Source organism: Mus caroli, unplaced genomic scaffold (assembly GCF_978045245.1).
Source record: "Mus caroli unplaced genomic scaffold, Mus_caroli_1 scaffold_13, whole genome shotgun sequence".
NCBI classification, from domain to species: Eukaryota; Metazoa; Chordata; class Mammalia; order Rodentia; family Muridae; genus Mus; species Mus caroli.
The window spans coordinates 72,456,285-72,478,714 of NW_028227268.1; the positions used below are offsets into that span (position 1 = coordinate 72,456,285).

At 50.5% G+C, this 22,430-nt stretch overlaps 1 protein-coding gene across 1 annotated transcript in view; it reads right to left on the minus strand.

The window, feature by feature from the left end:
* The window catches only part of Adamts2 (ADAM metallopeptidase with thrombospondin type 1 motif 2), a 203,093-nt gene extending 181,458 nt beyond the window's left edge, over positions 1–21,635 (minus strand). The window contains exons 1-2 of the mRNA XM_021176447.3: positions 21,385–21,635; positions 20,053–20,447 (exon numbers count right to left, since the gene is read on the minus strand). Of these exons, the coding sequence (XP_021032106.1) occupies positions 20,053–20,447; positions 21,385–21,520 (531 nt within the window). The 5' untranslated portion in view covers positions 21,521–21,635. The remainder of the gene's footprint in view (positions 1–20,052; positions 20,448–21,384) is intronic.
* Positions 21,636–22,430: the final 795 nt, after the last annotated feature.

Genomic DNA, 22,430 nt, shown 5'->3' on the forward strand with positions numbered 1-22,430 from the left:
GCTCCTTGGCGCAGAGGGATGGAGGACCCCGGCCTCTTCCCGTGTCCTGGGGGCCCTGGGTGATGTCAGCAGTCCTTGGCGTCTTCTAGTAAACATCTGCTCTCCTTACTCTGACCCAGGAATTCCATTTCGGAAGAGTCATGGCCTCATCTGGCAGTGAGTCCCAGGACGATTATGGTCTGGTCCCTCCCCCAGCCCTGCCTCCTCAACCCACACTCAGCCCAAGCCCCGCCCATAAAGCCCTCCAAAGAGATTAATATCCTCACTGCAGTCTGCGTGCTTCCAGCCACTTTCACACTTTGTTCCCTCTCCTTGTGGTGACAAAGGCTGTTGGTACTGAGTGGTAGCTGTGGTCCTTACCTCACCGAATCTTCATTTGCAACCCACCACAGCGCTTTGCGTTCAACTTTTACCTTTCACGGATGACAAACAGCCATGTTCACCAGTCAGGGAAGGAGGCAGATTCAAGCCTATGAATTGCAGCAGACCCAAGGCTGACTTCAGTGCACAGTAGCGTGTGGGAGCTGACAGTCCATAAACTGATATCTTGGGCAGGAAGGAGGAAGGGGAGAGTGGGAAACCACAGCTCTAAAAGGTACACGGCCCCTATCTCAATGAAAGAGAAAATCCTCGGGTGCTTAGCCGGGGACTCAGGGAATGAATGCAGAAGTGGTCAGTGTGATTATAAGGAAGAATGGAGACTGCAGTGCCAGGAGCCACTGGGCCCTTCTGGAGAACTCCATCTTTGCTCACTTCCATCCCATGGACACAAGCCCAGATTCTCCCAGATTCTCAAGACAATAGAAATCCAAGACTTCACAAGCCACTCATCAAATGCTGAGATGGCCAAACAAAACTTACTGGCAGGTAGACACAGCACAGAGCACCAATCCGTTCCAAACAAGCTCTGCCAGGAATGATGGGAGCGCTAGAGTTCAGAAAATTATTCCATTGGTGTGAGGCAAGGCAGGGACTCCACCAGGGCTTCCTAGGTCTACACTCATCCCAAGGTGTCAGGACACACCACTGCCTCTGTCAGGCTCTTCCCAAGAGAGCCTCACCAAACCACAGGAAACTGGCAACGGGAAGCAGGGCCCAGATGGCAACTCCCTTACATGTCAGGCTGGATACTCTGAGGCCGTGGCAAAGGGTTTTGTGCAAAATGGCTGTCAATCCTTTTACACTCCAATGTAATAAGACAAGAAATGGATCAACATTGAAAAAGAAGGGACCAAAATATTGTGATTTGCAGGTGATGGCATAATTAGCCCCCCTCAAAAAAATAAAAAAACACCCCCAACTCCTAAAGGAAAACAACACAGAGAAGTTCCTGAAAATATCCAGAAGTGAAATAAATGCAGTTACTTGTAGATCTAGGAATGCAAACATGGGAATCGGCCAAGGAAGGGATTTATTTTAAAGGGTTTTTTTTTTCTTTTTATGATTCTCTGTTTCATGTTTGTGTTTTTACAATAAGAGAGGACTGTTTGGCTGAAAGACAAGGGGAAGGGAAAACTCTCTGGATGCAGGCAATGGAAAGTAACGTGCATTTGGGGTAAGGACAGCAATTATGGGGGTCTTGGAGTTGTCACCAACTGAGCGTTTAGCTGCAGTTCCACAGTGCACCCAACCATTGTACTAAGAGGTCACACTGAGTTCTGCTCATTTGGAATGAGGATGTCCAAGTGAAGACTGTCACTAACCCGGAACAAGCAGGTCCCACGTGTTTAAAGGATCCCATGTGAATTTTGAATTCAAAGTGTTCTTAAATATCTATAATACGCTGCTATAAGGCACAATGGGAAAGATCCTTATTCAGCACTAATAAAACTCTAGAAGTCTTTCCCATAAACCCACTGGGAGGCAGTGAGAGATATATTTGAGTCAATTTTCTTATTTCCCTTAGAGAACTAAACACCATGAAGACATCACCTGCTTGTTAGCAGAAATTCGCTAAGGCCCCATTGCATGCTGGGAACAACCCTAGCACCCCAAATCAAGGTCTACTCAGTTTATTGTGTAAAGTCATGAAAAAATAAACTGAAAATCCATTTGGAGACCAGGCAAAACCAACCAAAACAGCATCTAAGCCCTGATGGTGACATTTGCCCTTTCAGGCATTTGAACACATCTTTAAGCAACAATAATTACAAAGCCCAGAACTAGTGGGTAAAAGAAAATTGAGAGCAGAAACAGACCGATTGCCTCCTAGAACCCAGTGGGTGATGGAGTATCCATGCCAAGTCGTCGGTCAGTGAGTGGTACTGAGATAACAATGTTGACAAATCAGGAAAATAAAATAACTTCCTGAGGCCAGCCCAAATATGTTAAGAGAGATGAAAAACTCCATTGAATGAAAGGGTTATGTATTTCAATATATTAAATGGAAGTGTAGGTATGGCGGCCCATGCCTGTCATTCCAGCTCTTGAAAGGTGGTACCAGGAAGTTCAAGAGTTCAAGGCCATCTTCATCTACATAGGGAGTTTGAGGCCAACCTGGGCTGTGTGAACCATCTCAAAGAAAAGGAAGAGGAAGACGAGGAAAGGGGGTGGACTCTGGAAGATGGCTCTATGGCTAAGAGAATATACTGTCCTTGCTAAGGACCCGTGTTGGGTAGCTTATGACTGCCTGTAACTCCAAGGAGATCTGACTCCTTTGGCCTCCATAGACACTGCACTCATCTACACAGACACACAGACACGCGATTAAACACAAGACAGTTCTTAAGAGAAGAGAAGAGAAAAGAGGAAGGTAGAGGGACACCCCAGGAGCAGGTGTGTGAGAGGCAAGTCACTGTCCAGGCCCACATGATGGAGGGAGTAAGTGGGAAAAGCTAGTGGGATCAGCCAAACACAATGGAAGCTACAAGGGAAATTCAATAAATGCAAATCCACCAAAGCCAGCAAAGAATTGGTGCTGAGGAGGGTCCATCAGCTTCAGAGGAGGGAAGATACAAGACAGCAACCACTGGCCTCACAGAAACATCAGGTTCATTAATAACAAGGCCTTGCTAGCATACACAGTCACCCAGACACTGTACCCAGAGCCAACAGTACCAGGCTAGCCCAGCCTCAGCCACCTCCACAGTTCCACGGGAGCCCATCAGTAATGTCCAACATCAAGAAGGAGCAAGCATCTGCCCACCTCTGCCAAGCCTTGGCCATGCCCAGTCCTGGAGTATCCATTTCAGCCACAAGAGGCCACAAATCAGAGCTCAAGATAACCCACACACACCCCACTGGGACTACTCTAAGCTTCCTTAGCTCTTGTAGACAGTTCTCAGAGAGAAAGACACAATAACTTTGGTGACCTTAAGAGAGGAAAGATGCCAGGGATCGCTCCCAATTGGGAACTCACCAGTATTGAGGGCCTGTTGGCCATGCCCCCCAAACTCCCATGGAGAAATAGTGCCCAAAGGTCACACCATCCAATCTGCGGTGAGAGCCACTGTAACAGTGGATGTGAACTTGACTCCTTTTCTGTGAAGTACACTAAGAATCAAGTGTCTGGCTGGCTAACAAGGGAAGAGGAGAAACCCTAGTGTCTTGTTAGGGTTTCTATTGCTGTGGTAAAACACCAGGACCAAAAGCAATTTGAGGAGGTATAACTTGGCTTATATACCCCGAGTCACACAGTCCATGCCAGGAGGCCAAAGCAAGAACCTGGAGGCAGAAATTGAAGCAGAAGCCGTACAGGAGGGCTGCCTCCTCTCTTGCTCCTTACCTAGTTTAACACAGTTTGCTTTCATATATAACCCAGGACTAACTGCCCAGGGATGCTACTGCCCCCAGTAAGCTGGGCCTTCCTTGATCAATCATTCATCAAGAAAATGCCCCTGCAGACTTGTCTACAAGCCAATCTTATGGAGACGTTTTCTCAATTCAGCTTCCTCTTCCCAGATACATCTAGGTTTGTGTCAAGTTGCAAACTCCAGCGACGGCATCTTGACAGCAAATAACCCCGCTCCTGTGGGAGGCAGGGGTAAGGTGCACCACCTAGAAGCTCAAGGATCTGCTCACCACGTTTCAGTTGTGGAGGAAGAAACCGGGCTCTGGGATGCTGGTGGGTCACTCCTCTTTTTCCAAACCCAACTTCCTCTCAGCACGTGGACATTGTTCTTTACAGTACCCGTGAGAAATGGGGGTCCATGATAGGAGGACCGGAGGACTCCTGAAGGCTGATGTGTATGCAGGAAGGTGTAGACGCATACTGGGGTAGGAGTGGGCAGCCTGTGATGGGGGCCCCCAACCCTAAAGGGTGTCCCACTCCATGATAAAGGAATCCAGGAAGGGGGAATGTGGGGGAAGGAAGATAGAGAAAGGGGAAGAGAAAGCAGGAAGGAGTGAGGGTGGGGAGAGAGGAAAGGGGAAATGAGTTGGAAGGGGAAAGGGGGAATAACAGAAGGAATGAGAGAAAGAGGGGAAAGGGAGGAAGAAAAGAAGGGTGAGCGCTAGGACCCAGCATTACCCAGCTCCCCTGCCCTCATAGCCTCACCCAAACACACACACACACACACACACACAGAGAGAGAGAGAGAGAGAGAGAGAGAGAGAGAGAGAGAGAGAGAGAGAGAGCTGTTGTATCTGGGGCTGGCCTGGGACTACCTTCCCTCCACCACAGCCCCAGGCTGTGAGCATCTCTTCCAGGATCTGCTTTAACTCACAACACTTCCGACACCCAATGTGTGGCTGTCTCCCTCTCACCCATGGACCCTCCAACTCTCTGGGTGTCAAACACATCTGGTGAGGATTGAGCTTGACTATTCAAGGGATCTGGTCCTACAAGACTGGTTCCTTCAGACGCTAGTGGAGCTGCGGGGTTACAGAACTCCACTCAGAAGGAGCTGCTACAAAACTGGGCTTCCTGTGACAACTTAAATCAACTCGGTTGCAAGAAGGTTCGCAGGGCCCGGGAGAGTGTTTCACTTATTCTTACCCAGCCAGATGTTGGGGGTGGAGGGAAGCTTCTGCCCGTGCCGCTGCCCCACGAAGCTCGACCAGCCCCACAGAGGATCATAGTACAGAGCAGTGGAGCTAAAGATCAACCCCCCTCCAATCCTGTCCTGGACACCATCCACAGCCAGCTCCCCATCTGAAGCTAAGGGAGGGAGTCAGCCACCAGACATCTCATTAGCACACAAAAGACAATCTTATCCCTCTGCTGATTCCAGGACTCTTAGAAGCTGTTCTGTGAAAAAGCAGGGCACTACAACCAGGTCTTAGAATAATTATAATAAAAGATGTTCCCGCCGCCCCTTATCACTCCGGAAATTACAGAGTTCTGAGTCAGGAAGTAGGCTAAAGAGCAATCTCATGTGCATTCCCTCCCAAGCCAACCCCGGGACAAATCCATGCTGCCTTGAGATCCAGGCTCACAACTGTGAAGTTCAAACTAATGGAAGGGACCCTCTCGTTTTTCTTTTTAAGGTTTATTTTATTTATTTAATGTATGTGAGTACACTGTCACTGTCTTCAGACACACCAGAAGAGGGCGCCGGATCTCATTACAGATGGTTGTGAGCCACCACGTGGTTGCTGGGAATTGAACTCAGGACCTCTGGAAGAGTAGTCAGTGTTCTTAACCGCTGAGCCATCTCTCCAGCCCCAACGTGCCCACAGAGAAGGGATGGAGCCTCCTAGGGCCTGGGGATGTGAGAGAGGAGGACCACACCATAGCCCCAGGGTCAGTACTCAGTATCCTGGGATGTTCAGAAGCTCTGGATATGACTAGCCCAGCACCAAGCATCAGTCGCTGCCCCATCTGCTGTCAACCTACCTGTTAGCTCCTCTCAACTGCACACAGCCTTCGAGACAACCACGTCACTGTAGATGTCTCCCTTGGCAGGGCTCAGAATTTCTAGGTAAGAGACCTCTGGAAGTCATCGTTTTCTTTTGTCCTAGTCCACCTCTGATATGTTGACAACAAGGACAGCCAGCCTTATTCCCCTTTGCTCCTCCAGGACACGAGGCAGCATCCATTACTCTTCTATTACTGTCCTAAGGCACCATGACCAAGGCACCCTGTAGATGAGTCTATTGGGGTTTACAGTTCTGGAGGGTGAGAATTCAAGATGGCGAACTGAAGGTGTGGAGGCCAGAGCAAGAAGCTGAGGGCTCATAGCTTGAACCAAAAACTGCAAAGCAGAGAGGGTGTCCTGGGCAAGAGGCTTTGAGACCTCAAATACTGCTTCTAGTGGCATGCTTCCTTTAGCAAGGTATACCCCTGAAACCTGCCCAAACGGTGCCACCAACTGGAAACCGAGCATTCAAATGCCTGAGACTAAGACTGAACATCTCATTCAAACCACCAAAGGCAGGCAGCCTCAATGGAGAAACAGAGTCACAAGCAAGCAAGAGAAAAGCCAGACACCCACTTTGATTCCCTCTAAACCTTCAACCCATCGTCTTTCACAGGTCCATAAGTACCCATAAAACTCTCCAGTGTGGCTTGTAACAATTACAGACTCCAGAACCTCAAGGTACAGCCTAGACATGGTATTGTTCAAAGCCTCCCAAATTCCATACCAGTCATGAACAGACAGGCAGACCCCACAGCGGCAAAAGGATTTTATTCTCTGCAGGACTGTTCACAGATTGCCAGCACCAGCAAACTGTTTGCCAGAAGTCTATCCTGGAAGCTTGTGAGAGATGAGAAGTGTTTGTAGCCAAGGAAAGCAAAGGCTACATATACTGTATATAAGCAGGTTGGAACTAGACTTCTCTATGGGGGAGCTCGGTGGAGCCAGGGGTCCTCCGGAGAGGAGGAGAGACATGCCATACTGGAGGTGAGAGGGGAAGATGCTCAGTCAAGAAGACAATGGCTCTATCCTATCAGAAGCCATAAGGCTGGAAGACACCTATGCCACCTGCTTTGGGAAGGTATCCCCTGCTCCCCACAAAGGCTTCCTGTGAGTGGGTTCAGTTGCTGTAAATGGGGACTGGGTTGGGATTTGGGATTAGTAGAATAGACGACTGTGACCTGGCAGTAACTCCCAGGCTGAGACCACCCACCCCCAACAACTCGTAGCTATAACATCACTAGCTCGGGGGACAGTGTGCTAAGACATTTTATCTCAATTTCTGCTCCTTTGCTGATAAAAATGGGATCTTAGGAAACTGGAATTCAGAGGATATTGCCTTCACACAAAATCCATCTTAATCCTCAAGCAAGCATTACATTAAGCAGAGAACCGCCAGGGGCGTTCCCAATAGTCAGGCGCAAAGGAGGGTGCGCCAAGCAAGCCACTGCTTAACATCACTGAAGGTTCTAGACAGTGCAGACTGGAAATGAGAATCCCGAAATCACTGTTTCCAGGCAGGACAACTGTGTACCTAGAAACCTGCGGGAATCCACAGAGATCGGCTGGAATTAATGCATCAAGCCGCTTGATGAAAGATAAGTTTATAAAAAGCAGCAACTGAGGGGGAAAAAATTCAATTTGCAAGGGCGGAAAGAAAACAAAAATCCTTGAAATAACCCTGATTTCTAAAAAAAGAGATGGATGAACTGTGTGCAAAAAAATGTACGGTACTTTACTAAGCAACATGGAAACAGAATTACATGAACTGAAGGACACTCTGTGTTCCCAGCAAATACGACGCATTATGTCAACTCCTCCTTTAATTAGTTTTTAAGTTTAATTCAATGTCAATCAAATTCACAAGAGATTGTTGAATCTGACAAAACAATTCTGAAATTCACTGGAAAGATTAAACAGATGTGACCAGCCACATGTTCCTGAACGGTGCCGAACTATTGGCTTCGTGACTCTGTGTGTGTGTGTGTATGAGAGAGAGGGGGGGGAGGGGGGGAGGGGGGAGAAGGGGAGGAGGAGAGGGGGAGGGGGAGGGGGGAGGGGGAAGGGGAAGGGGAGGGAGAAGGAGAGGGGGAGAGGGGGAGGGGGAGGGGGAGGGGGAGGGGGAGGGGGAGAGGGGAGGGGGAGAGAGGAGAGACTGAACCTGGAGCTCACCAATTTAGCTATTCTGACTAACCAGCAAGTCCTAAGGGTCCTCCTGGCTCCCGACATAGCATGTCTCTCTAAGCCTGGCTTTCCACGTGGGAACTGGACTTTCTTTTTTTTTTAATTTTTAATATTTTTATTACATATTTTCCTCAATTACATTTCCAATGCTATCCCAAAAGTCCCCCATAGTGCCCCCCACTTCCCTACCCACCCATTCCCATTCTTTTGGCCCTGGCATTCCCCTATATTGGGGCATATAAAGTTTGCAAGTCCAATGGGCCTCTCTTTCCATTGATGGCCGACTAGGCCATCTTTCGATACATATGCAGCTAGAGACAAGAGCTCCGGGGTTCTGGTTAGTACATCATGTTGTTCCAACAATAGGGTTGCAGATCCCTTTAGCTCCTTGGGTACTTTCTCTAGCTTCTCCATTGGGAGCCCTGTGATACATCCAATAGCTGACTGTGAACATCCACTCCTGTGTTTGCTAGGCCCCGGCATCGTCTCACAAGAGACAGCTATATTTGGGTCCTTTCAGCAAAATCTTGCTAGTGCATGCAATGGTGTCAGCGTTTAGAAGCTTCTTATGGGATGGATCCCTGGATACGGCAGTCTCTAAATGGTCCATCCTTTCATCACAGCTACGAACTTTGTCTCTGTAACTCCTTCCCTGGGTGTTTTGTTCCCAATTCTAAGAAGGTGCACAGTGTCCACACTTTGGTCTTCATTCTTCTTGAGTTTCATGCGTTTAGCAAATTGTATCTTATATCTTGGGTATCCTAAGTTTTGGGCTAATATCCACTTATCAGTGAATACATATTGTGTGAGTTCTTTTGTGATTGTGTTACTTCACTCAAGATGATGCCCTCCAGGTCCATCCATTTGGCTAGGAATTTCATAAATTCATTCTTTTTAATAGCTGATTAGTACTCCATTGTGTAAATGTACCATAATTTCTGTATCCATTCCTCTGTTGATGGACATCTGGGTTCTTTCCAGCTTCTGGCTATTATAAATAGGGCTGCTATGAACATAGTGGAGCATGTGTCCTTTTTACCGGTTGGGACATCTTCTGGATATATGCCCAGGAGAGGTATTGCTGGATCCTCCGGTAGTACTATGTCCAATTTTCTGAGGAACCGCCAGACTGATTTCCAGAGTGGTTGTACAAGCTTGCAATCCCACCAACAATGGAGGAGTGTTCCTCTTTCTCCACATCCTCGCCAGCATCTGCTGTCACCTGAATTTTTGATCTTAGCCATTCTGACTGGTGTGAGGTGGAATCTCAGGGTTGTTTTGATTTGCATTTCCCTGATGATTAAGGATGTTGAACATTTTTTCAGGTGTTTCTCTGCCATTCGGTATTCCTCAGGTGAGAATTCTTTGTTCAGTTCTGAGCCCCATTTTTTAATGGGGTTAGGAACTGGACTTTCAAACTCAAGGTTCTCACCATGGTAAGCACTTTATTGACTGAGCTGTCTCTGATAGGTGCCCAGAGTTTCAAAAGGAAAGGAAGAAACACAAATGAAATTCATTTCTAGAATAGATTTTGTTTAACCCAGTGTGATGGTTTAAATATGTTTGGCCCCCATGTTTGAATGCTTGGCCTGTGGGGCATGGTACTATTCGGATGCATGGCCTTGTTGGAGGAAGTGTGTCACTGTGCAGGTGGACTTCGAGGTCTCCTCTAATGTCAAGCTCTACCCAGTGTGGAAGAGAGCTGCCTCCTGGTTGCCTTTGGGTCAAGATGTACAACTCTTACCTCCTCTAGCACCATGTCTGCCTTCATGCTGCCATGCTTCCCACCATGATAATAAACTGAACCTCTGAAACTGTAAGGCAGTCCCAATTAAATACTGGCCTTTATAAGAGCAGCCTGGGTCATGGTGCCTCTTCACAGCAATGGAAATCCTAACTGAGACACCCTCTATATTCAAAATGTATTGTTTGAAATGACATTCCATACTTTAAGTCTATCTATGAGGAATGGGATATAACTCAAAGGCAGAGTACTTACCTGGCACCCTTGATTCAACACTCAACAATACACACACACACACACACACACACACACACACACACACAGAAAAATCTGTGAAATGTTTTACGTTTTTCGAGGGCAGGAGATGTGCTAAGTCTTGGAACTCCGTTTTGTAATGTAGTTTACAGGCACAGTGCCTCTCAGTACAGAACAATGGCATTTCAAATGTTCAGGAAACACGTGTGCCCTGTGGCTATCATACTGGACAGTGCAGCATCCAAGCACTAAACCCTTTTGGTATCTGAAGCTCTAATAATGAACAGTATGGTTACTAGAACAGACAGCCAGGGGGAAATGGAGTTCATCTTGGTATTGCCAACTGGTGTTTGTGGTGAAGTCTATTTTAAAAAATAGAGAGAGTCTGGGAAGATGATGCAATGGGTAACGTGCTCGATTCACAAGCATGAAGACCTGGGTTTGAATCTCCAGTGCCCATGTTTAAAAAGCATGCACCTGTGAACCCAGCACTGGAGAGGAGGAGACAAGCAGACTCCCCAGCCAACCAGTGTATCTGCATCAGTGAGTGATGCCTTCTAGGTTCTCTGAAGTACCCTGCCTCAAAAATTAAGATGGAGTTACCAAGGAAGACACCTGGCAACAATCTCATGCACACACATACACCAACAGATACACACACAACGTATATCACGAGCCATGCAATTCTATGCTGGCCAATGATACACCACAGGCTCAGCAGTGGTCCTTTAAGATTATATAGGCTAGTGGAGTCATAGCCTGTTTAGCATATAATACTCGTGCAACAAAATCACTCGATGACACTGCTCTTGGAACGGATCCTTACCCTCAAATGGCACACAACTGTCTACAAATGTCATGTGTTCCCAGCTCTTTTTATTGTGCCCCTAGAAGCTCTGTGACAAGCAGGCTGGCGGCTGCTGAGACTTGAGCAAACCTGCATAAAATACCAAGACAACCATTTCCCTATGGACCACTTTCAAATAAGAAGTACCCAAGTTCAAAGATGAATCCTTGAATTCGTGTTCATGGAGCTATGGACAGATGACCCCCTCTAGCTCAGTCTAGTCCCTGCTGCTGCCCTGCATGTCCTCTGTGTGAAATCTGTGTGTCAGCTCTCCGGGCCTTAGAGCCATTAGTTGCTTCTCCACCACCATCATGATACCCATCAGTACCATCCCTGTCATCACCATCCCCACCACCATCGTCACCACCATCGTCCCTATCCCCATCCCCATCATCCATCATTAACACCACCTCCATAACCCCAGCAACCCTTAGCCCCATCCCAATCAGCCCCATAACATCCATCATATCACCCTCATCCCAATCTCCATCACTACCATCACCATCACCATCAGTACCACACCCACTGACATCATCACCATCACCATTATCTCTACCACCACTATCACCACCGCCATCATCATTGGTCTGGGTTGAGGCCTCCTGCCACTCAAGACGATGGCAAAAAGGAATCATGCCAAAAAGAGCAGTGTCAATAGATGTGGCTATTGATGATCACAACACCACCTATACTTTCTCCAAGAGAAGAAGACACTCAGAAGTGGATGAAGCCAGACTACACTTGCTCACCATGACTCTTGCCAAAAGGCTCCAGGAGGGAGAAATGCTTCATTCACAGTGATGAGACCAGTAAATCACATCAATTGGGACTGTGAGAGGTCAAGGAAAGAACATGATTTAGGCAACATATTGCAGCTGGGTGTCGTGGCAGACTCTTATAATCCCAGCGCCTGAAAGGCAGGAGGAGCATTGCAAGTCTGAGGTTTATCTGACATACACAGCAATGTTCTAGTCCGGATAGTGTTACACAATGAGACTCAAAGAAATGGACAAAGTGCTGAACCCTGAGCCTGGGCTGCAATGATCACAGTGCACCCATCTTCCAAAACCCAGTGGGATGGGTATTGATGGGGTTCCATTTTGTGACGTGATCAACTGAGTTTCACAGTGTTGTAGCCTCTGCCAGGCTGCAAAGCTTTGCTGAGCACAGCTGATCCTGTAACAACCCCCAGCCCACATGCTAAGCTCATACATCCTGGTTAATTATGTAAATGTTAGGATCGAGTCAGAGCAGGCAGAAACTGCCTGGCCTCCTAGCAATACAATATCCATAATCCTGGATGCCCGAGTTTCCTTTGCCAGTAAGTGGGAAGCTGTATACCCCACTCACCCACCCTGAAGTCGATGTCAGTGTAATTGAAATTCATGGATGAGCCCGAGGAGCCAGCTCTAGGCTTGGTAATAACTTCTCCATATTAATGGCAGCACTGCAGAGTCGGTGAGCAGCTGACATTTAATATAAAACATATGCAGCAGAGTGGGAGGCTCCTACCTGGGCCTTCCCATTCCACAGCCTCTGCCAGTGGAGGAGGGGTGATATAAAGCAATGCTGGAATTCAAGGTGCTGGAGTCGTCCTCTCCCCAGTAACTCCACCCCACCCAGGACCTACTCCAGCAGGAAGTCTCTGCTAAGAATGCACACATGCATGTACACACATGCATCCAGATGCACACACACTCTTGAGTGCAGACATGTAATTATATGCACATTCACACGAAAACTTTACTCACATGCAAGCACACATCTGTGTGTGCAAGCTCCCACATGCAAGACATACATATATACAACATATAGTCTCCATGGCTAGGTACACACATTCATATACACAAGGTCTCTATGGCAAGGTACATATATACATATATCTATACTCAGGGACTTCCAGGGTTTCCCTGCCACAGAAGAAGCTAGGGATATGGAATGTTGCACCTGTCCTTCCACGTAGCCAGGTTCCCAGAAGGGGCTCCACATATATTCATCTCTACAGAGACCAGAGTGAGATGTTCCAGGCCATGATTCAGGCCACCACAAGGCAAAACCAGCTTCAGTGCTGTGCCAGGCCCTTGCATGTCTGGGAGACTCAAAACAGATGAGTCCTGGGAAGTCACGATACTTGTGCCACTCACAGCAGGCCTGAGTGAAGACCTAGCTGTTTCCACTCCTCATCACTCACCAATGGTTAGGGACATAGGGGATAGGGACAGCTGTGGGCCGGAGGGACCTTCTAAATGAATAGCAGAAATCTTTATCCACCAGCACCAGGAATACTCATGACTGCACAGTGATGGGCAGGGCTGGACAAGAAACGTGACCTAGGATGGCCTGAGGAAACAGTCTCCCTGGGCTTCGGCTCACAGTGACTGGCTTCAGTGGCCTTTCATGGAGAGCGTGGCTGGTCCCACTGTGTTCACCCTTCATGAATTCCAATGGGGAGAAGTTGGCAGAGCCAAGTAGTTCCCTGAGCCTATGTCCCAAAGTATTGACTCCGTCTTTCCCATAGATATCTAACAGGAACCCCCTTTCCTTGTTTGACTTGATTTAAACCAGGAGGTATGAAATCAAATTTTCAGGGCCGGAAAACCATAAAAAACTACAATGGATGTGCACAAATGCTTTCCTGGGGGTGAAGTGACAGAGTTGCCGCCATTCAGAGGCTCCATTCCTGAAGACAGACACCATGTGGTTGACATCGGAGAAGGCCAAGGGGGAGCACTGGATCTCTGCAAAAGTGTCACGTCTTTCCCTGCCCAGAGTGTCCAGATCCCACTTCCTGGACATGTCACTTCCCAGCCCCCATCTGATCCTACCCAGTCTAGAGCTGAACCCTGTAGACATAGCCAGGAACATTCATACTACTATTTGCCAAGAAGCACAAAGTGGGACATGATACACATATGTCCAGGGTAGCCCCCAGGACAAAGAGCCATTCAGCTAAAACCTACAAAGCAAAGCAAGGAAAGAAAGGCAGTGAGGATGGCCCTAGAGAGGGAACAGCCTATGGGAAGGTCCTGAGTCCCCAGTGCTAGAGGAAAAACAAGCCCAGCCAGAATTCACCAGGCCCAATCCGCCTGGGAGGGGCCTTTGCTATCAGGCCAGTAGGTTAGGATTGTTTTGTTTGGAGAGCAATAAGAAGCAACGGAGTAACAGATTTTGATGTGTGGTTTGTAAAATCTGCTCTGGCTGCTGGTTGGAGGAAGGATTGCTGGGACGCTGGGGCAGGACCAATCAGAAGCGACAGAAGAGCACTGGAGGACAGCAGCTTGCAATCTGTTACAGTGCATAAGTCCGCCATGGAGTGTGGATCCATAATGGCCAGGGTTATGGAGGGAGGGTTGAGGGTGTTTCAATCAGGATACCTCAGACGTGAGGGTGGCAGGAGTTGGCTACCTCTGCCTCCCAACCTAAAGCCATAGAGCCAGCTCCTTCACCATCAAACCCAGCAGGAATTTATTTCCCCAAGAGTTATCAGGCCTCACTCCTTGTTTGGTCTTATAAGGTCCCCCCCCCCCGGACCCACCAGACCTTCAGTATGTAGATGAAGCATCTTCCAACACCCCTGCCCTGGCCAATGGTGCATGGCCACACAAACCTTGCACCAGAGATGCTGGCCACCTCCCCAGGAGCATAAATAGCCCTCCCTGTACCCAATGACCATAACTAGCTCCCTGAAGCTGCTCCTGGGTGTGTTCTATGTCCTTGCGTTTATCACTGACTGATATTCTCCACTGTACCCATCCATACCCCATTAAGCTTCCTGCCCTCACGTCAGTGTGCAATAGGTCTGGCTACCCCAAGGGCCAGTGGAGGACTGGGATGAGGTCTGGAAGTCTCTAACAATCCTATGACCCCTGCCTCAGTGGAAGGTGGTGTCTGGAGAAAAGAAGGGAGACTGGTTTTCATGGACAATCCAGCTCATGAGACACCTCTGTTACAGCAGGAGGTGCTTGCCAGTTCCACATCACAGTGTTACAGAGGAGCCTGGGGCTGCCCGTGGGATGAGAAGAGAAGAGCCTTCTAAAGTAAACAGCGAAAGTGGAGGAGCTGAGAGACTGAATGAGTTGGATCCAGCCAAGCCTGAAGCCAACGTTCCTCAGAACCTTCAAATAACTAGACTCATAATATCTCTCGTTTATTCCATCCAATGTAAGGTGGTCTTCCATCGTTTTAGCTCAGTAAGTCTTAGATCAGGTGACAGGTTAGACAGGAGGCAGGAGCCACTCTAGGGGGTGGGATAGATCACTCATAGTATGGGCCAAGCAAGTGCCTCTGCTCTGACCTAGGGCACCTCTTTGGTTCTCCAGCTATGAACTCACTGATATCCAGGCAGTACTAAGGCAGGGTGGAGATAATACTCCTTTATAAGTATCAGCCCTTGTTCCCAGCAGACAGCGATAAGGGCCTTCCCTACCCTACCACTTGGCCTGACTGAGCCCAGCATGTGACATCACTTTTTCTTTGTGACTTTTAGGGATCCCAAAGGTCTGGCCAGGATGGTAGCCTAACAGAAAATCCCAAGAAAAGATGCTCAGGTTCCCAAAACAGGGACTTTCTCGTGCCACGAGACCTTAGCTGTACTACAGAAGCTCTGCCGGACACACTTGGGAGCTTATAACGGGCCCTTAAGAAATGATGGACACCTCCTCTTTCAAGGCCCAGAACTGAACCTGGCTGATCTAGAAGGCTGCAGAGGTCAGAGCCTACACCAGACGAGCCAGTGGGCTGTTAGCAGTGGTCTTGTCCAGACAGGCACATCAGACCACAGCTGTCCACCTGTCCTTCTGAATGAAAAGGAGGGGTAAGGAGGGTGGCTTCCAACCTTCTAGACTCCCCACTGTCATCACTCACCATTGAGGAGTCAAGACACCCACCCAGGAGGAGTTCCAGCTCAGAGCAGACCCCTGGACAGTCAATGTGCCAGTCATGTGCCCATCCCGCCCTACACACACACACATACACACACACACACACACACACACACACACACACACATTCACATAGACAGTAGTCAGTGAGCTGACTCGGGCCTCTGGGAAACAAAATAGTGAAAGGTTAGAAATGCTTTTAGAGTGCAGTTCTGTTACTATTATCATTGTGTTGTTGGTGTGTAAATACAAACATGAAGGGAAATAAAATGTAGTGAGGGAGACCTGGTATCAGACAGATAAGGGTTTTGATACCTAGCTTCCAAGATTGTAACAAGCAGGCTCTTTTGGAGGCTTGGTTTATTTATCTGTAGACAGGAGACAATGGGATATAGTACATATGCTGTGATGGTAAATGCTTAGCAGGTAGCCCTGTGCCTAGTAGGACCGCACCAAACTGGCATTCACCATCATACTTTCCATACCTGCAGGCTTCTTTTTTGGGGAGTGTGTAAAACTGGTGTGAATTAGCTTGCCTGCTGTGTAACCCAAGAAACACCAGAAAATCCTTCCATAGCAACGTGATATATATTCCCTATGCGTTTTTTCCTTATTCACTGTGAAAAAAAAAATTTACCACCATCAATCTCCCTCCATCCCTACCCCACACCCAGTATATAAAGATGGGGTGCTTCTAGCCAGTGACAAGCAAGGAACCTATCCGTGTGGCTGGGGACAAGTGTGTGGCACAGCTTATGACTCGAATCTTTGTGGAGTACATCGTGTGCCTTTAACAAACCCCAGTAGAATTTGCCTCTTGGCTGGTCCACGCTCTCCTTTCTGGCCAGAACACTCTCAAGTGGCTTCAGGGAGTGGAATGGTACTGCTTACTCTCGGTTCTATGTGATCTGCAAACCCTGTATCCAACCCTGTTAAGATCATCCTACCTGAAAGTAGCCAGAGTATAATTCACAAAAGAAGTGGCCTGGTGCCGCTGCACCGTGGCCCCTTGATTCACAAGAGGGATTACTGTGGAAAGCCAAGGCAGCCCATAGGACACAAAGGGAAGAGACAGAGGAGGTCCTAACGAGCCACACCTGAAGATCTGTCACCCTGTGAGCTAATAAGCTCCCCTTTCTGTTGAAACTGACTTGACTTGGATTCTCTGTCACGCAACTGATAGATACAGTGGGCAGATTCAATTAGAGTCCCACTGTACTAAACAGATTAGGAGAGCAGTGGCCACAGTCATCAGTTACTACTGCCTTCATCCTTTAAGTAGAAGGGTGACCCTGGGAACAGTCACGCAGATACACAAATATGTATTTCTGAACAGCAGAGAGAGGGCCCACTTGAGCATCTATACATGCCACCTGCTGTCCCCAGAACTTTCTGTCTATACCACAGTTTCTGCACACATGTGCTTGGGTGCTCAAGTGTGTTCTCCAAAGAAAAGGGGCTGTAGGCTGCATCTTCCAGCATGTTGGATGAAATTGAATTGGAGAGACCCTTTAATGTGGATTCTCTCTCTCTCTCTCTCTCTCTCTCTCTCTCTCTCTCTCTCTCTCTCTCTCTCTCTCTCTCACACACACACACACACACACACACACACACCAAAAAAACATATGCACATGCATGCATGCTCGCATGCACGACTCCTAGGGTGAATGCAGCTGCAGCCTTTCCCAGTATGATTTATAATTTTTCCCCTAAACCATACTTGCTCAGAGCAACTCAAGGTACAGCCCTGAAGACCATTCTTGGAGAAAAATGTAGTCTAGACCCTTGTTTCTCAAATAGTGGTTCAAAGGTGAGGAACGTGGACCTGGGGGTTTACCATAAATGCAGACTTCTTGGAACCACCCTGGGTGCATTGAAGTTGACTCTGTTTTTAGTAAAACGCCTAGGGAGCTGCCTGCCCAGCACAGCCTGGCTCACCTCCTTTACTGCATCTACGCAGTTATCAATAGTGCATCAAAGGAGGAGGGGTAGCCTCATGGAGAAGGGTGCAGGCAGCTGAATGCATTAAATACATATATCCACTTACAGCCTGTTGAAACTTGGCAAGGTACACTTTGTCCCTTTTACTACATCTCAGAAGTTTCATGGCCCCACCCCCAGAATTGGGACCACTGAAGCAAAAGAGGCCAGACAGCCCTAGGCGAGACACGTACCATCACTATCTGCATGGCTGGGACAAGTCACTCAACTTCTCACAGACTTAGTGTGCCAGGTACAGACTACCTCCCCTGTCTGCATGGCTGGGACAAGTCACTCAACTTCTCACAGACTTAATGTGCCAGGTACAGGCTTCCTCCCCTACAGGGTCACCGTGGCAACCAGAGGCGCCATGTGCAAACCCCCAGTCCTTAGTGAGTGAGCCCATCATGGAAGCATGGGGGAACTTAAAGGGTTAATGAATTATGTGGTAGAAAACCAGGGGCAGGGACATACAGAAAAAGAAGGAAAAGAGGAGGAGAGGGGAAGAGAGTGGGGAGAAGAAAAAGGATGGAAAAGGAGAGAAAGGAAGGAAGACAGAGAAGGAAACGGAAAAGGAATCCTAGGGAACCTGCCCCACCATGTCGGGTTGTTATCCTCAGACTGCACTGGAAGCCACTCGGGTTTGTGAGCCCTCCTGTACTCTGCTGTCTGTAGATGGCCCGTTCCTGTGACATCCCGCTGTTTGTCCCTCCTAAGCCAGTTCATCCCAGGAGCCATCAGGATGACTCCAGCTCTCCACCTACTTGCCAAGGTGCCCTCTCCCCTCCCCCGATCTTTGAGACTCCATCACATAGCACCTGGGTGTCCTTCTGTCCGCATCGGCCACATCTCTGACCTGCAGAAAAGGATAAACGTATCCAAAGGAAGATCCCTGAACAAATGAATTGAGAGGTGAATGAATGATGCAGTGTCACTGCCCAGTGGTCTAGTGGGAATTAATGAGTAAAGAGAGGATCCCTGTCAACCCCACCACCTTGTCCAAAGTCCCCAGTGGTGATCTCCCTTCACGTTTAGGAAACTCACTGGCATCCTTACGGATGACTTGCCTGTGGGATTGCCACAAGGAAGACAACAGAGAAGAGAAAAAAAATGTGCCCTAAATTAACCCAAGGACATTTAAAAGTCATTTGCAACGTGCTCAGGCCCTAAGTAAACCCGACCAAAGGCAGTGATTTCTCTGAAGCAACAAGTGATGTTTCCTGTGCTCCATAAAAAGAACTCCAGTGGTTGTGGAGCTGGGGTGTAATTGCCAGCTCTGCAGATGGCAGGGCCAACCTGGGCTCCCTGAGGACGGGTATTGCTCAGAGCTGGCAGGTCTAGAAGCATGGTCACATGCCCAGAGCTGGAGTACCCTGAACAGCAATTAGAGCAGAACCCACGGTGGGTGGCTTCCCATGTCTGGCCGGCTCGGCCAGCCTGACCACTGTGCATTGAATCCAAAACAGAAAAGTGGCACTGGTTCTGCAGTGCCAGGCCCCTGGGTGGCAGGGTAGCACCACCAATGTCAGCCTCTGCCTCGAGCACTACTAATCCAGGCTCCCTCCAAGAGTGCCCGTGTGGCAACCATGGTCCTGGGGGACACCCAGTGACAAGCGAGCTTTTCAGGACTCTAGTCGCAACGGGTGCCTGAGGTCGTTCCAAAAGGGACCGGCACGGGTTCACCAGGAACTGCTCCCCAACATCAAACAGCCCACAGGGCACTAGGACTTGCATAGCCAAATGCTCCCCTTGGCTCAAATTAGAGGGAGAAAGCTGACTTTTCAAAAAGCCACTTCAACAGGAAACCACAGTATAAAAATCACTGGTTCCTGGTCAACCAAGGGACAGAGGGCTGGCTGGGCATTTCCGCATCACCACCTGCTCCTCGGGCTGTTGTAAGCAAGGAAACTGCCAGGACCTATGCCCACCACAAGCTCACACATGTGATCAAAGCCACTCTGACACACTTTTGTGAAGCCCACGGATACCGCTATGCTTGGGAGATACAGATACATGTATACTGGCACCCAAAAAGAAGAAGCATGCATACATTCCAAAACACACACACACTGAGAGGCACACACGGCAAACGTATTCTTGTATCCAAGAAGCAGACATAAGTAGTTTGGCATTGGGGTTGGAGGTGGGGTTCACATAAATCGTCCCCCTTTCTCTGACCAATCAAAAAATCTTGCCTTCCCGCCAACCCCTGCAGCAGGGCGAGTGCCTCCCTAGGCACTGTGGAGGAGATGATGGTCCTCAGCGCGCGGGCTTTGTCGCCCTCCCAGGGGACTACCTAGTAATGGGTTTCCAAAGCCCAGGCAAGAGCCAGAACAGAAGGGAGCCCTAGAAGAGAGTACTCACCAGCCCATCACAGTTACTGAGCGCCACCGAGGAGGCTTTAGGTAAGTCTGCCACGTCTCCAACGTAGAGACAGGTCCCAAGCAGGGGCTCCACTCGGGTGTCACCCGTCTCACCCTGCCACTCCACGGTAGCCCCCGGAGCCACGAGCCGGGCGTTGGGCCGCAGCCGCAGGTGCAGGTCTCGGCCGAATACTGTGAGGTTGTAGAAAAGGCGTCCTCTAGGGTCCTGCGCAGCGCCTCCGGGCAAGCCCGAGGTCTGGTCCGGGGCAGCTCTGCGGGCTCGTACCCCCGCCCCGGCCGTCTCCAAAGACACCACGTGGGACACCAAGCGGCCCTGGGCGTCAGTGCGCACCGGCACCGCCAGGATGCGCTCGGCTCCTTGCCCCGGGGGCCCGCCTGCAAGGGAAAGGGGCGTTAGATTTAGCGGAGACCTCGGAGACTCTGAGCCTGTCGGCGGAGCCCGGCGCCCCCAGCCCTTGCCTCAGTTGAAGAAAAGAGACATTCCACCACGAAGCCTCCAGGAAGGGGCGTTGACAGGACCACCAGTCCGGAACCACGTCGCCTGCGGGCCGTCCCCTCTAGAGGACCAAGCCAGCAAAAGAGCTGCCCCAGCGGATTCCCAATTGAGGTTCCTCGGACACCTCGCAGTTACCCTAAAGAGCGACCCCATCAAAGTGCCCTCGCTCCTTAATTATACCGTCCTTGGTAGGACACTGGGCTCCTCGGAAATTATTCCACCTTGGTCCCCTGCTCATGCACCCTGACCCTTCAGCGGTCCCTGCTGCCCAAATGTCCTCACCATTGGCCTCCGGAGCAACCAGGTTCATGGGCGGCCTGTCCTCAGTCCAGCATCGGGCAGCCCACTGTCAGCCCCCTCGCCCCGTACACTTAAGCCCCGGAGAGGTGGAGCAGGGTCCCACTAATCTCCGGGGAACCTCTCCGGGACAACCCATCCAATGCTCAGGGCCCGCAGGCGGCGCGCTCCGCACCGGCTCCTCCCGAGCGTCCCCGGGCGCCGCCTCGCCCTGGCTCCCCCGGACCCGCTGGTGCTGGTTCTGCGCGCTCCGCCGCTGGGTTTTCCCGGCCCTCCAGCGCCACACTCTGCATCCCGAGAGCGGCAAGTGCTCCGAGGCTCCTTGCGTTCCAAGGCATCCGGGGTGCGCCCCCTGCGCGACCGCCCCGGCCCCGAAGTTGGCCAACTTGGCCCCGGGCGCGGCGCACAGAGTTTGCCCAAGTCGCCTCGGACGATGCTTGAGGAAGGGTCGGCGGGGCGCGCTGGGCGGGTTAGTGTGGCCGGAGGGTCACGGGAAGTGGGGACCAGGCTGGCACCTACCTGGGGGCTCGGTGGCGGCGACGAGCCGGACGCTCGCGGGCGGCGGCGGCAGCAGCAGGAGAGGCGGCGGCGGCAGCAGCAGGAGCAGTAGAGCGGGGCAGAGCAGGCGGCGAGCGGCTCCCGCCGGCGGATCCATGGCAGCCCGACCGCAGCCGGGGCCCCGCACTCGCAGCCGGCGCGAAAGTTCCCTGCGCGCTGCCCAGCCCACATCTGGGGGCAGCTGGAGCCGCCCGCAGCTGCAGCACCGCAGGGCGCGGGGCGGAGGAGGCGAGGCGCGCAGGAGAGGGCGGGGAGCGCGGAGGGAAGGCGGGGAGAGCGAAGGAGCGAGCTAGCTAGCGGGCGAGGGAGGCGGGAGGAGGAGGCGAAGGCGAGCGAGGGGGAGGGCGGGGACGGCGGGCGCCTCAGCCTGCGGTGACCCGGCGCTTCTTGGCGCGGCCGCCGCCCGCACCCCTCCTCGCTTCCCGACTCGCAGCTAGGCAGAGACACCCCGAGGCGGCGGCAGAGAAGCGCTGGAAGCCGGCCAGGGGTAGCCCACCGCGCGTCCCAAGTCACCTCGAAGGAGTGGCACCCCACCCGGAGAGCCCTCTGTATGCGAGTCGCACTCTGCTGCCTTGGGACTCCAGGGCCCGTCTCACCCCCGTTCTGTGCTTTGTAGCTGGATGAGACACGGGAAGGAAAAGAGGGTCTGGGAGGACACTGAGCCTGTTTCTATGTCCAGATGGAGGCTCCAGAGATAGGTCGGTACTTTCCCCCATGGAGCACTCCCCCAGGCTACCTCAAAGATCAACTTTTGCCCTCACTAAAAGACAGGTTCCCTCAGCCCCCAACCCCACTCTTTCCCTCTTCCAGTTCATCAGCCTCTGGGTCCCTCCACACCCTCCGTTGCAACCTCTGGTGGAGACTCTTCCTTCCCTCTCTTAACTTCGAGCACAGCTTAGTTGCTGACCTCAGCTGCCTCAGTGGGTCTCCTGCCACAGTCTGCCCTTGGGTCCACAGTTCAGAAACAGTCCTGAACACTTTCCCACTTTCCAAGTGAACATGCAAGG